General features: G+C 44.0%; 1 protein-coding gene across 2 annotated transcripts in view; it reads left to right on the forward strand.

The window, feature by feature from the left end:
- The first annotated feature begins 5,761 nt into the window (after positions 1 to 5,761).
- Positions 5,762 to 15,899, forward strand: part of LOC112258582 (F-box/LRR-repeat protein 19) — a 32,892-nt gene continuing 22,754 nt past the window's right edge. For both annotated transcript variants that reach the window (XM_024433026.2, XM_024433028.2), the window contains exons 1-2: positions 5,762 to 6,484; positions 12,930 to 13,115. In XM_024433026.2, the coding sequence (XP_024288794.1) occupies positions 12,945 to 13,115 (171 nt within the window). In that variant the 5' untranslated portion in view covers positions 5,762 to 6,484; positions 12,930 to 12,944. The remainder of the gene's footprint in view (positions 6,485 to 12,929; positions 13,116 to 15,899) is intronic.

The raw sequence follows: 15,899 nt of genomic DNA on the forward strand, positions 1-15,899 counted from the left end.
AGCCCCAGATCGAGGGAGATTATCAGTGGTCTTGTATGTCTTCCATTTCCTAATAATTGCTCCCACAGTTGATTTCTTCAAACCAAGCTGTTACCTATTGCAGATTCAGTCTTCCCAGCCTGGTGCAGGTCTACAATTTTGTTTCTGGTGTCCTTTGACAGCTCTTTGGTCTTGGCTATAGTGGAGTTTGGAATGTGACTGTTTGAGGTTGTGGACAGGTGTCTTTTATACTGATAACAAGTTCAAACAGGTGCCATTAATACAGGTAACGAGTGGAGGACAGAGGAGTCTCTAAAGAAGAATCAAATCAAATCAAATTGATTTATATAGCCCTTCGTACATCAGCTGATTTCTCAAAGTGCTGTACAGAAACCCAGCCTAAAACCCCAAACAGCAAGCAATGCAGGTGTAGAAGCATGGTGGCTAGGAAAAACTCCCTAGAAAGGCCAAAACCTAGGAAGAAACCTAGAGAGGAACCAGGCTATGTGGGGTGGCCAGTCCCTCTTCTGGCTGTGCCGGGTGGAGATTATAACAGAACATGGCCAAGATGTTCAAATGTTCCTAAATGACCAGCATGGTCAAATAATAATATTCACAGGCAGAACAGTTGAAACTGGAGCAGCAGCACAGCCAGGTGGACTGGGGACAGCAAGGAGTCATCATGCCCGGTAGTCCTGAGGCATGGTCCTAGGGCTCAGGTCCTCCGAGAGAGAGAAAGAAAGAGAGAATTAGAGAGAGCATACTTAAATTCACACAGGACACCAGATAGGACAGGAGAAGTACTCCAGATATAACAAACTGACCCTAGCCCCCCGACACAAACTACTGCAGCATAAATACTGGAGGCTGAGACAGGAGGGGTCAGGAGACACTGTGGCCCCATCCGATGACACCCCCGGACAGGGCCAAACAGGAAGGATATAACCCCACCCACTTTGTCAAAGCACAGCCCCACACCACAACACTACAAGAAGAAGTTACATGTCTGTGAGAGCCAGAAATCTTGCTTGTTTGTAGGTGACCAAATACTTATTTTCCAGCATAATTTGCAAATAAATTCATTAAAAATCCTACAATGTGATTTTCTAGATTTTTTTTCTAATTTTGTCTGTCATATTTGAAGTGTACCTATAATGAAAATTACAGGCCTCTCATCTTTTTAAGTGGGAGAACTTGCACAATTGGTGGCTGACTAAATACTTTTTTGCCCCACTGTATATCCATCCTGGCCTGCCTTTCTAAAGTCTTCGAAAGCCAAGTTAATAAACAGATCACTGACCATTTCGAATCCCACCATACCTTCTCCGCTGTCACGGGTGCACCTCAGCCACCCTCAAGGTACTAAACGATATCATAACCGCCATCAATAAAACACAGTACTGTGCAGCCGTCTTCATCGACCTGGCTTTCGACTCTGTCAATCACTGCATTCTTATCAGCAGACTCAAGAGCCTTGGTTTCTCAAATGACTGCCTCGCCTGGTTCACCAACTACTTCTCAGACAGAGTTCAGTGTGTCAAATCGGAGGGCCTGTTGACCGGACCTCTGGCAGTCTCTATGGGGTTACCACAGGGTTCAATTCTCAGGCCGACTCTTTTCTCTGTATATATCAATGATGTCGCTCTTGCTCCGGGTGATTCCCTGATCCACCTCAATGCAGACGACACCATTCTGTATACATCTGGTCCTTCTTTGGACACTGTGTTAACAAACCTCCAAACGAGCTTCAATGCCATACAACACTCCTTCTGTGGCCTCCAACTGCTCTTAAATGCTAGTGAAACCAAATGCATGCTTTTCAACCGTTCGCTGCCCGCACCCGCCCGCCCGCCCGACTAGCATCACTACTCTGGACGGTTCTGACTTAGAATATGTGGACAACTACAAATACCTAGGTGTCTGGCTAGACTGTAAACTCTCCTTCCAGGCTCATATTAAACATCTCCAATCCAAAATTAAATCTAGAATCGGCTTCCTATGTCTCAACAAAGCCTCCTTCACTCACGCCGCCAAACATACCCTCGTAAAACTGACTATCCTATCGATCCTCGACTTCGGCGAAGTCATTTACAAAATAGCTTCCAATACTCTACTCAGCAAACTAGATGCAGTCTATCACAGTGCCATCCGTTTTGTCACCAAAGCCCCATATACCACCCACCACTGCGACCTGTATGCTCTAGTCAGCTGGCCCTCGCTGCATATTCGTCACCAGACCCACTAGCTCCAGGTCATCTATAAGTCTATGCTAGGTAAAGCTCCGCCTTATCTCAGCTTACCGGTCAGGATAACACCACCCACCCGTAGCATGCACTCCAGCAGGTATATCTCACTGGTCATCCCCAAAGCCAACACCAGATTTGGCCGCCTTTCCTTCCAGTTCTCTGCTGCCAATGACTGGAACGTATTGCATAAATTGCTGAAGCTGGAAACGTATATTTCCCTCACTAACTTTAAAAATCAGCTATCTGAGCAGCTAACCGATCGCTGCAGCTGTACATAGCCAATCTGTAAATAGCCCACTCAATCTACCTCCCTCATCCCCATATTGTTTTTATTTACTTTTCTGCTCTCTTGCACGCCAGTATTTCTACTTGCAGATCGCCATTTGCTCATCTATCACTCCAGTGTAAATTTGCTAAATTGTAATTACCTCGCTACTATGGCCTATTTATTGCCTTACCTCCTCATGCCATTTGCACACACTGTATATAGACTTGCTTTTTTTCTATTGTGTTATTGACTGTACTCTTGTTTATTCCATGTATTGTTTGTGTCACACTGCTTTGCTTTATCTTGGTCGCAGTTGAAAATGAGAACTTGTTCTCAACTAGCTTACCTGGTTAAATAAAGGTGGGAAAAAAATAAGTCACCTTGTCCGAGAGTTTTACATGCTTATCAAAACATCATGCAAGGGTAAGCCTACATGAAACACAGCCCTTATTAAGTGTTTATAAAATTCCCTGTGGAAAAACAATTGGAACCATTTCCGTGACTGCTAGGTTTTATGGGTATTATGACACCTCCACTGTGGGGCTCTAACTTTGTCATCCTACAAGAAACATGGTATAGAGGAGACAGACCCACTGGTTGCCCTCTAAGTTACAGAGAGCTGGTAGTACCATCCACCAAACATCCAGGTGTGAAACAGGAAAGGGACTCCAGGGATACGCTAATTTCTTATAAAGCTGACCTAACCCATGCTTAAATGAGTCAAAACAGGAACATTTTGCATCTGGCTAGAAATGAATAAGGAAATGATCTCAACAGAGAAATGTCCTCATGTGTGCTACCTATATCACCCCAATAGAATCCCCATACTTTAACAATGACAGCTTTTCCATCCTAAGGTGGAGATCAGCCATTTCCAGACCCAGGGACATGTTCTAGTCTGTGGCGACCTAAATGCCAGAACTGGACAAAAACCTGACACTCAGTACACAGGGGGACAAACACCTATCTGGGGGTGACAGTATTCCCTCCCAAATATGCCCCCCCTAGACACAACTATGACAAAACAACCAACAAAAATGGATCATAACTCCTACAGCTCTGTCGTACGCTGGGTCTGAACATAGTCAATGTTAGGCTTCGAGGAGACTCCTATGGTAGGTACACCTACAGCTCATCCTTTGGCAGTAGTACTGGAGATTACTTGATCATTGACCTCAACCCAGAATCTCTCAGGGCGTTCAGTCAGCTGACTAATACCTCTATCAGATCACAGCAAAATCACAGTCAACCGGAACAGAGCGATACTCAATCATGAGCCAAAGGAACTGTGCAATATTAAGAAAACTAGAAGGAGTAGTGTAGAAACCTACCAAAAAACTATTCGGCAACAACACATTCAATCCCCTTTAGACAACTTCTTGGACAAACCATTTCACTGTAATAGTGAAGGTGTAAACTTGGCAGTAGAAAGCCTAAACAGTATATTTGACCTTTCAGCTTGCCTATCAAATCTAAACATTTCAAAACAGACAACCAAATAAAATGAACAACAATGACAAATGGTTTGATGAAGAATGCAAAAATCTAAGAAAGAAATTGTCCAACCATAAACAGAGACACGGACAACCTGGGTCTACGCCTTCACTATGGTGAATCACTAAAACAATACAGAAATACACTACGCAAACAGAAGGAACAGCACTTCAGAAATCAGCTCAATGCAATTTAAGAATCCATAGAATCTAACCACTTCTGGGAAAAATTGGAACACACTAAACAAACAACCACACACAAAACGATACATACCTTGGCCTAAACATCAGCGTCACAGGTAACTTCCACAAAGCTGTGAACGATCTGAGAGACAAGGCAAGAAGGGCCTTCTATGCCATCAAAAGGAACATGAAATACAGACATGAAATTTGGCCTTAAACAGAAAGTACACAGTGACAATACCTGACCACTGTGACTGACCCAAAATAAAGGATATCTTAATGTACAGACTCCAATTTGTTTTACTCTTTCTTGAACTGCATTGTTGGATAGGGGCTTGAAAGTAAACATTTCACAGGAAAGGGTACACATGTTGTATTCAGCGCATTTGACAGATAACATGTGATTTGACTCCGTGAGCATTACTATTGAGAAAGGTCGCCGTAGGCAGACCTGGCTCTCAAGAGAAGACAGGCTATGTGCACACTTCCCACAAAATGAGGTGGAAACTGAGTTGCACTTTCTAACCTCCTGCCAAATGTATGACAATATTAGAGAGACATATTTCCCTCAGATTACACAAACCCACAAAGAATTCAAAAACGAATCCAATTTTAATATACTCCCATATCTATTGGGTGAAATATCAGTGTGCAATCACAGCAGCAAGTTGTGTGACCTGTTGCCACAAGAGAATAGCAATCAGTGAAGAACAAACACCATTGTAAATTCAACCCATATTTATTTATTTTCCCTTTTGTACTTTAACTATTTGCACATCGCTACAACACTGTATTACATTTGAAATGTCTTTATTCTTTTGGAACTTGTGTGAGTATTTACTTTACTGTTTATCCATTTCACTTGCTTTGGCAATGTAAACATATTTCCCATGCTAATAAAGCCCCTTGACTAGAGCGAGAGAGAAACACATATCTTATGTTGTCCCATAAACATCATACCTATATGTTCTATGTTGTCCCATACCTAATGCCATCTCCAGGCTCAATTGCTATAGACAGGATATATCATATAGACAGGTTGACAGAGAGCCAGGTGGTGGATGACATTATCCCATACCTATATGTCGTCCTAAGGGCATCATACCTATTTGTCCAAGGAACATCAACCTGGCATTGGGTAACCCAGGGTTTCCCAAACTCTGTCCTGGGTCCCCCTCTGGGTGCACATTCTGGTTTTTACCCTAGCATTACATAAGCTGATTCAAATAATCAAAGCATGATGTAGTGTTAGGACAGGACCGAATTTGGGAAACCCTGGGGTAATCTACCCTTATATCTCTTCACTTTTTTAAATGTAGTTTCATCACATACTTTTGTTTGTGGATATTGTAGACACAGAAAGTACATGCCCACGGCTTTCCACAATCCTCCATCCATCACAGAATACATAGATGTTAACTGATTATTTGAATGTCCAACAAGGCTTCCTTTGCAGCCTTTCAGTGGAACAGTTATAGCTTGGTTGGTTCTATACTCTTTATACTACAAATCCCACAATTCCATATGCTTAGCTTCTGACGCCTTGAAGGGGAGGCGCGGCAATATTTTTCCTTCCCATATTTTATTTACTATATTTATTTATTTATTTATGAATTTTTTTTTCAAGACAAAAATGGAGAACGATGGCCTCAAATCTTACCAAGAGCATACGGACGATTAATCGTGTCTTCAAATCGGTAGCAAGGTAGCTGACGAGCTAATAAAAAACCCACAAAACAAGAACCACACAATAGAAAACGAGAACAATAGCCACGTTTACCCGTCTATTCAGATTGTCTCTTTCATTTTGACTGGAATTTATAGGGAAAACCGCAGCAGACATTTAAACTGCGAAATAAGATGTTTTTTTAAATACGCTTTGTCTCGAAATCATGTGCCATTTTGCATGTTTTGAAGACTTCAAGAACACGTTGGAAGACGTTTGGGAGACCAAGAAACAGGGATAGGGGTCAACGAAAGGAGTGAACGGCACAAAAAAACGCTTGTGTTGCGTCTTGAAATGTATTGTTACATACCCATTCCGGAACCCTTTACATCTCTGCCTAATCTAGAGTAGAGAGAACACTGGCAAGGAGGAAACATCTAGCTATCTTTCAAGCTACAATCACCACTGTAACAACATGGAACGCATGTGAACGTGCCACACGGGACCCAGAATCAGCAAGAAAGGCTGCAGGAGAAAGAAACAAGGAAGCGATCCCCTAACAGCTAATATCAACGCTAGCTAGCTAACGGTTGGCTAATAATATTATTTCTAATGCGCGACCAAGGAGTATGCGACTCGATACCAAGAGGTTAGTAATTATAACAGTTTACCACTAAACTCACATCTTCAATGTGATCAGGTATCTACTACATTGTTTTTGCAAGATGCTGAGCAATATGAAAGAGGAAGATTATAGTGCAGGGAAGCGAATGGAGGTGAGATGACGGAGGACTTTGTGTAATTAATTGATAATTTTATTAATTTATATAACAAACCTTTTTTTCAGTGTTATTCATGTACAGCATGTTCACTACACAACATGTAGTGAACTAACTACGTACAGTAGCCAGTAGAGCAGCCACACTAGTTAGCTAGCTAACGTTAGCTGCTAAGTTATTGGCTGCGCATCTATATTGTAGCTAGCTAGCTAACGTTAGTCATCAGACTCAATCTTGCGCTACAGGCCATAATACGTGCAGCCATGTATTATTACAGTAGTCCCTCCCAACAAACACCATTGCTATGAACATTTCAAGCATGTTTTATCGATACATGATTTGTGTGCTAAGTAAATGCTTGTTGTGATTGTTAGCAAGCAGGCTAACAAGCTTGCTTGCCACAGCAGCAAGCAACGCCGATACTTGGTTGAATGATTTGTTTCCATCTAATGAATCAAACCCCCAGTATTTACTGAATTATTTCATATAAAACATGTCACTGGATGTAAGTTTACTGCGTTATAACACACCCATTGTATGCCTTGGCTTGATTGGCAAAGGTTCCTCTGGGGAGGCACACATTGAAATTACTGTTTTGATTTCACGAGTGCCTGGCTGGTACTAACATCTATCTCAGTTCAGTTTCTGCAATATCATGCCTCTGTCCTTCCTTACCCTCTCTCCTTCCTTAGCCCCTCTTTGTGTGAGATGGAGAGAGACCATACACTTTGTCCATGTTTGGCTCTAATTTATAACATCCTATATTATCATCATCTATGCCCCACCCCCCTAAGCCAGCAAGGTGTCATTGCATTAATATCTCATTATATTCCACACGTATCTGTTTATCTACATTGATTCATGCAAAGTATAGCCTACAAATTAGGGTTGGGCTGATATATGATTTAAATTGTATATCGTGATATTTGACATTGATGATATATCGGGAAGTGCAAGACTATACTCTTGTTTGATCTTTACAAATCAAAACTGTGCAGTTTTATCAGTTAGGCTGTGTCAACATGTTGTAAATTAAGTCCAAATGAATTAACTAAGATTATTTAATGAGAATGCAACCAATATTGTAAATAAGCACACACATTTCTTATGATTTAGCCATTAACAGTGCAAAACGATTTTTGAATGTCGCAATATTTGGAGTAGCATATTGTAGAAGAGGTCTTTTCAAATATGGCCCAACCCTACTACACATCTGACATGATATCAAATATATTTTTATTCGTCACATGCTTCGTAAACAACAGGTGTAGACTAACAGTGGCAATGTAGAGAAAACGAAAATAGAGAAATAATAGAAAAGTAATAATAGATACCCAATGAGTAACGATAACTGGGCTGTATACACGGGATACCAGTAAGTAATTGAGGTATGTGTTCATAAAACTAGGGATAGAGTGACTAGGCAACATGATAGATATAAACAGTAGCAGACGGATATGTGATGAGTAATAAAAGAAAATGGTGTAAAAAGGGTCAATGCAGATAGTCCGGGTAGCTATTTGGCCAACTATTTAGCAGCCTAATGGCTTGTGGTAGAAGCTGTTCAGGGTCCTGTTGGTTCCAGACTTGGTGAGTCGGTACCACTTGCTGTGCGGTAGCAGAGAGAACAGTCAATGAATCGGGTGGCTGGAGGCTTTGAGAATTTGTAGGGCCTTCCTCTGACAATGCCTGGTATAGAGGTCCTGGATGGCAGGAAGCTTTGCCCCAGTCATGTACTCGGCCGGATGCACCACCCTCTGTAGCACCTTGCAGTTGCTATACCAAGCGGTGATTCAGCCAGTCAAGATGCTCTCAATGGTGCAGTTGTAGAAATTTTGAGGAGCTTAGCGCCCACGCCATCTGAGGGCCCATCTTTTCAGCCTCCTGAGGGGACGAGTCATTGTCGTTCCCTCTTTGTGACTGTTCGTGTGTGTCGACAATGATAGATCCTTAGTGATGTGGAAACCAAGAAACTTGAAATTCTCAACCCGTTCCTCTACAGCCCTGTTGATGTGAATGGGGGCATGCTTGTCCCTCCGTTTCCTGTAGTCCACAATCAGCTCTTTTATCTTGCTGACTTTGAGGGAGAGGTTGTTGTCCAGGCACCACACTGACAGGTATCGGTCCTCCTCCCTATAAGCTTTCTCATTGCCAGCGGTGGTAGGCCTGATCACGGATTGGCAGTGTTGTCAGCATACTTAATGATGGCGTTGAAGTCGTGCGGCCACACAGTTGTGGGTAAACAGGGAGTACAGAAGGGGACTAAGCATGCACCCCTGAGGGGCCCCCGTGTTGCGGGTCAATGTGGCAGACATGTTGTTGCCTATCCTCACCACCTGGGGGTGGCCCGTCAGGAATTCCAGGATTCAATTGCAGAGGGAGGTGTTCAGTCCCAGGGTCCTTAGCTTAATGATGAGCTTGGTGGGCACAATGGTGTTGAACGCTGAGCTGTAATCAATGCACAGCATTCTCACATAGGTGTTCCTCTTGTCCAGGTGGGAGAGGGCAGTGTGGATTGCGATAGCGATTGTGTCATCTGTGGATCTGTTGGGCCGGTATGCAAATTGGAGTGGGTCCAGGTTGTCTGGGGTGATGGTGTTGATGTTTCATGGCTACAGATGTGAGTACTACGGGGGATAGTCATTTAGAGGTTACGTTGGTGTTCTTTGCACAGGGTGGTCAGCTTGAAACATGTCGGTATAACAGACTGGGTCAGGGAGAGGCTGAACATTTCCGTGATAACACTTGCCAGCTGGGCCTTGAATGTTAACCTGTTTTAAATGTCTTACATGGGCTACAGAGAGAGTGATCACACAGTCGTTCGGAATAGCTGGTGCTCTCGTGCATGGTTCAGTGTTGCTTGCTTCAAAGCGAGCTTACAAGGTATTTAGCTTGTCTGGTAGGCTGGCTGGGCAGCTCACGGCTGCGTTTCTTTTTGTAATCCATGATAGTTCACAAGCCCTGCCGCATCTGACGAGCGTCAGAGCTGGTGTAGTAGGATTCAATCTTAGTCCTGTATTGATGCTTTGCCTGTTTCATGGCTCGTCGGAGGTTGTAGCGGGATTTCCTATAAGCGTCCGGATTAGTGTCCCACTCCTTGAAAACAGCAGCTGTAGCCTTTAGCTCAGTGTGGATGTTGCCTGTAATCCATGGCTTCTGGTTGGAAATGTACGTACTGTCACTGTGGGGACGTTGTCGTCGATGCACTTATTAATGAAGCCGGTGACTGATGTGGTAAACTCCTCAATGACATCAGATGAATCCCGGAACATATTCCAGTCTGTGCAAGCAGATGACATACACACATTGAATAGCTGGTCCTTCAAATCCAGACACTGCACGCCACAATGCCCCCGTAGGTAAAATTATTTTTGAAGTATCCACTGAAGTCCAAAAAAGCCTTTTGAATTCTATCCGAAGGGAATCAGTTGTCGTTGTGTATTACCTGCTAACAGGCAAAATATGCCTAACCCTCATGTAATTGTGCAGTAGATAGGCCTGTACAGTTGTTTCCTATAGGTTTTTAAATAAGTACTATGCCTTAAAGTACCTTCCAGAGATTGTGGCACCAACATTAAACTTGGCCTCTTTTTAAAGGTTCTGAAAACAGAAGAAATGGATCCTAATGCAGTTCATCCACTGGCTGAAGGTCCACAGAGACAATGATTGTGCCATCAGTGAGCACTTAATTTGAAACGCAGTTACTCAAAATGTCAGAGAGTGTAAACAAATGTCCAAGATCTAATGATGAATCATGGGACCATTAGACATTTCAAAGCCTATTCCCTCAGCCTAAAATATGTGTTTAGTTGCCCACGCAATGCAATTTGAACCTCCCAAAACCCCTCAACATCCTCAGTCACATATGATGCAATAATGATCTTCCTGACCAGTCTCTCGTTCTAGGCAGGAACCACATTCTTCTTTACAGAAGAGAAGACCCAGGGCCTCAGTGCCTTTGCCATGGGCTCTTTGATTCTGGCTGTTTTGAGTAAATGTAGGATCACCTGTGATAGTTCCTAGAGTGAAGAGGCGAGGCGGGATTTGTTGTTACAAGAAACAATATCTGTTAAGTTCCCGAGGCTTTGTGTTCCAAGTTAAGTAACTAGAGCTTGGGGCCTGTCACATGGGTTTGGGCTAAGAGTAAACCAAGCCTATTTTATTAGAGGCCATGGAATGCGGAGATTTCATACACTCCCTACAGTATGTGCCCTGTTGTATTTGATAACATGAGGGTAAGGAGCATGGAGCATACGCTATAGCCTGTCTGTCTGAGGAGTCGTCCAGAGAGCAGACTGGCCTCCTGTTGTCCACTAGTGTTTGCACTGTCAGTCTTTCTCTTGGTCTCTTACATGGGTCTATGAATGCACTGGCATGCGTATTCAGTATGTTCACTGAATAAGCTCTTGTCCTTTCTCCTCTTTCCTTCTCTTTATCTATCCTGCTCTCTTTGGCGCACACCCCAGTTTGTGTATGTTCCTGAACTGTTTGTCCTCCCTCCCATATGACATGAGGGGATATTCAGATTGGGGTGCTTATCTGTATCTGCAGTGCATATTTGTGCTAACCGGTATAAATTTTCTTCAGTTACTGCAGAGTGGATGTCCGGGTGTTAACCTGTCTCCCGTTTTCCAGTTGACTGTTGTGTATGTGAAGTTTGTGTTGACCTCTCTGTTGACTGCCGAGGGGTTGTCAGACAGTATGTGCATATGGTATAGTCTTATACACTGCATATACAGTTACAGCCTATCTGTTATGTACAGTGCATTTGTTAAGAATTCAGACCCCTTCACTTTGTTACATTACAGCCGTACTCTAAAATTGATTAAATCGTTTCCCCCCCCTCATCAATCTACACACAATACCCCTAAAGACAAAGCAAAAACAAGTTTTAGAAATTTTTGCAAATTTATTAAAAATAAACTGAAGTATTACATTTTACAGTACTTTGTTGAAGCTCCTTTGGCAGCGATTACAGCCTTGAGTCTTCTTGGGTATGACACTACAAGCTTGGCACACCTGTATTTTGGGAGTTTCTCCCATTCTTCTCTGTAGATCCTCTCAATCTCCTGCCAAGTTGGTTGGGGAGCGTCACTGCACTGCTATTTTCAAGTCTCTCCAGAGATATTCGATCTGGTTCAAGTCTTGGTTCTGGCTGGGCCACTCAAATACGTTCAAAGACTTGTCCCGAAGCCACTCCTGCGTTGTCTTGGCTGTGTGCTTAGGGTCGTTGTCCTGTTGGAAGGTGAACATTCACCCCAGTCTAAGGTCCTGAGCACTCTGGAGGAGGTTTTCATTAAGGATCTCTATACTTTGCTCGATTAATCTTTCCCTCGTTCCTGACTACTCTTCCAGTCCCTGCCGCTGAAAAACATCTCCACAGGATGATGCTGCCACCATGCTTCGCCGTATGGATGGTGCCAGATTTCCTCCAGAAGTGACACTTGGCATTCAGGCCAAAGAGTTCAATCTAGTTTCTCATGGTCAGTCTTTAGATGCCTTTTGGCAAACTCCAAGCGGGCTGTCATGTGCCTATTACTGAGGAGTGGCATCCGTTTGGCCTCTCAACCATAAAGGCTTGATTGGTGGAGTGCTGCAGAGATGGTTGTCCTTCTGGAAGGTTCTCCCATCTCCACAGTGGAACTCTGGAGCTCTGTCAGAGTGACCATTGGGTTCTTGGTCACCTCCCTGACCAAGGCCCTTCTCCCCCGATTGCTCAGTTTGGCCTGGTGGCCAGCTCTAGGAAGAGTCTTTGTGGTTCCATACTTCTTCCATTTCAGAATGATGGAGGCTGCTGTGTTCTTGGGACCTTCAATGCTGCAGAAAGTTGTAGGTAGCCTTCCCCAGATCTGTGCCTCGACACAATCCTGTCATGGAGCTTTACGGATAATTTCTTTGACCTCATGGCTTGGTTTCTGCTCTGACATGCACTGTCAACTGTGAGACCTTTTATAGAGATAGACAGGTGTGCCTTTCCAAATCATGGCCAATCAATTGAATTTACCACAGATGGACTCCATTCAAGTTGTAGAAATGTCTCAAGGATGCTCAATGGAACAGGATGCACCTGAGCTCAATTTTGAGTCTCATGGCAAAGGGGCTGAATACTTGTGTAAATATGGTATCTGTTTTTTGTGTAGATAAAACATGTTTTTTTTCCCGAATAAGGCTGTAATGTAACAAAACGGGGGTCTGAATACTTTCCAAATGCACTGGAGACATTTGTTTACCTGTATCTTTTTTTTCTCTCCAGAGGGGAGGTCTGGCTGCTGGCATCTAGTATATGTAGTTTATATTTGTCTCTCCTCTCCCCAGTTGACTGCAGAGGGGATGTCAGGCAGTAAGGCTCTGGGAGGGGCACGGCGGCGGCGGACGCGGTGCCGGCGCTGTCAGGCCTGCATGCGGACCGAGTGCGGCGAGTGCCACTTCTGCAAGGACATGAAAAAGTTTGGCGGGCCCGGAAGGATGAAGCAGTCCTGTCTGCTCCGACAGTGCACAGCGGTAAGTTAGAACACACACGCTAGTGATGGGGGGAGAAATCAATACAGTTACATATCAGGATATTATTTTTGAGGTGGTATTGTTTTTTACAATATTGCAATATTGTTTTTTTTCTGCTAGTTGGCTGTACCTGCACCAAAACTCCAGTATTTTTCCTTCATAGCTTGTTCCTCAAGTTCTTTTTAAATAGGCAGCCTATTTGTTTTCAGCAACTTATGCTCTCTCTTGTCCTTCTGCAGTAGACATGGTGAGCAATATATTTGAACATTGAATCGCAATAAAATCACAGTCTCATATTGCATTACATATAGAATTGAGATACATATCGAATCGGCACCAAATATCGCATTGTGAGGTCCCTGGCAATTCCCAGCCCTAACACGTACTGCTCATTCGGAATGTATTAGGAAATGTGTCAATTGTACAACTGATGCCATTTTCTAGATAGGATGTAACATCTGACACTAACTTTTGAAACATGCACAGGACATGCAGTGCATTCGGAAAGTATTCAGACCCTTTACCTTTTCCACATTTTGTTACGTTACAGCCTTATTCTAAATTGGATTAAAGAAAAAAAAAGTGCCCCATAATGACAAAGCGATAACAGGTTTTTAGAAATGTTTGCAAATGTATTAATTAAAAAACAGATACCATACTTAGGTATTCAGACCCATTGCTATGAGACGAAATTGAGCTCAAGTGCATCCTGTTTCCATTGATAATCCTTGAGATGTTTCTATAACTTGATTGGAGTCCACCTGTCGTAAATTAAATTAATTGGACATGATTTGGAAAGGCACACACTTGTTTTATATAAGGTCCCACAGTTGACAGTGCATGTCAGAGCAAAAACCAAGTCATGAAGTCGAAGGAATTGTCCATAAAGCTCCGAGACAGGATTGTGTCGAGGCACAGATCTGGGGAAGGGTAACAAAACATTTCTGCAGCGTTAAAGGTCCCCAAGAACACAGTGGCCTCCATCATTCTGAAATGGAAGAGGTATGGTATGGAATCACCAAGGCTCTTCCTAGAGAAATCGAGGGAGAAGGGCCTTGGTCAGGGAGGTGATCGAGGACCTGATATTCACTCTGACAGAGCACCAGAGTTCCTATGTGGCGATGGGAGAACCTTCCAGAAGGACAACAATCTTTGCAGCACTCCACCAATCAGGCCTTTTTGCGGACTGCAATAGCATCGAATAGTCCCCGGGATATGCAACTGTTCAGGGAAGTCCGGAACCAATACACACAGTCAGTCAGGAAAGCTAAGGCCAGCTTCTTCAGGCAGAAGTTTGCATCCTGTAGCTCCAACTCCAAAAAGTTCTGGGACACTGTGAAGTCCATGGAGAACAAGAGCACCTCCTCCCAGCTGCCCACTGCACTGAGGCTAGGTAACACGGTCACCACCGATAAATCCATGATTATCGAAAACTTCAATAAGCATTTCTCAACGGCTGGCCATGCATTCCGCCTGGCTACTCCAACCTCGGCCAACAGCTCTGCCCCCCCGGCAGCTCCTCGCCCAAGCCTCTCCAGGTTCTCCTTTACCCAAATCCAGATAGCAGATGTTCTGAAAGAGCTGCAAAACCTGGACCCGTACAAATCAGCTGGGCTTGACAATCTGGACCCCTATTTCTGAAACTTTCCGCCGCCATTGTCGCAACCCCTATTACCAGCCTGTTCAACCTCTCTTTCATATCGTCTGAGATCCCCAAGGATTGAAAGCTGCCGCAGTCATCCCCCTCTTCAAAGGGGAGACACCCTGGACCCAAACTGTTACAGACCTATATCCATCCTGCCCTGCCTATCTAAGGTCTTCGAAAGCCAAGTCAACAAACAGGTCACTGACCATCTCGAATCCCACCGTACCTTCTCCGCTGTGCAATCTGGTTTCCGAGCCGGTCACGGGTGCACCTCAGCCACGCTCAAGGTACTAAACGATATCATAACCGCCATCGATAAAAGACAGTACTGTGCAGCCGTCTTCATTGACCTTGCCAAGGCTTTCGACTCTGTCAATCACCATATTCTTATCGGCAGACTCAGTAGCCTCGGTTTTTCGGATGACTGCCTTGCCTAGTTCACCAATTACTTTGCAATTGCAGACAGAGTTAAGTGTGTCAAATCGGAGGACATGCTGTCCGGTCCTCTGGCAGTCTCTATGGGGGTGCCACAGGGTTCAATTCTCGGGCCGACTCTTTTCTCTGTATATATCAATGACGTTGCTCTTGCTGCGGGCGATTCCCTGATCCACCTCTACGCAGACGACACCATTCTATATACTTTCGGCCCGTCATTGGACACTGTGCTATCTAACCTCCAAACAAGCTTCAATGCCATACAACACTCCTTCCGTGGCCTCCAACTGCTCTTAAACGCTAGTAAAACCAAATGTATGCTTTTCAACCGATCGCTGCCTGCACCCGCATGCCCGACTAGCATCACCACCCTGGATGGTTCCGACCTTGAATATGTGGACATCTATAAGTACCTAGGTGTCTGGCTAGACTGTAAACTCTCCTTCCAGACTCATATCAAACATCTCCAATCGAAAATCAAATCAAGAGTCGGCTTTCTATTCCGCAACAAAGCCTCCTTTACTCACGCCGCCAAGCTTACCCTAGTAAAACTGACTATCCTACCGATCCTCGACTTCGGCGATGTCATCTACAAAATGGCTTCCAACACTCTACTCAGCAAACTGGATGCAGTCTATCACAGTGCCATCCGTTTTGTCACTAAAGCACCTTATACCACCCACCACTGCGACCTGTATGCTCTG

This window comes from Oncorhynchus tshawytscha, linkage group LG09 (assembly GCF_018296145.1).
Source record: "Oncorhynchus tshawytscha isolate Ot180627B linkage group LG09, Otsh_v2.0, whole genome shotgun sequence".
NCBI classification, from domain to species: domain Eukaryota; kingdom Metazoa; phylum Chordata; class Actinopteri; order Salmoniformes; family Salmonidae; genus Oncorhynchus; species Oncorhynchus tshawytscha.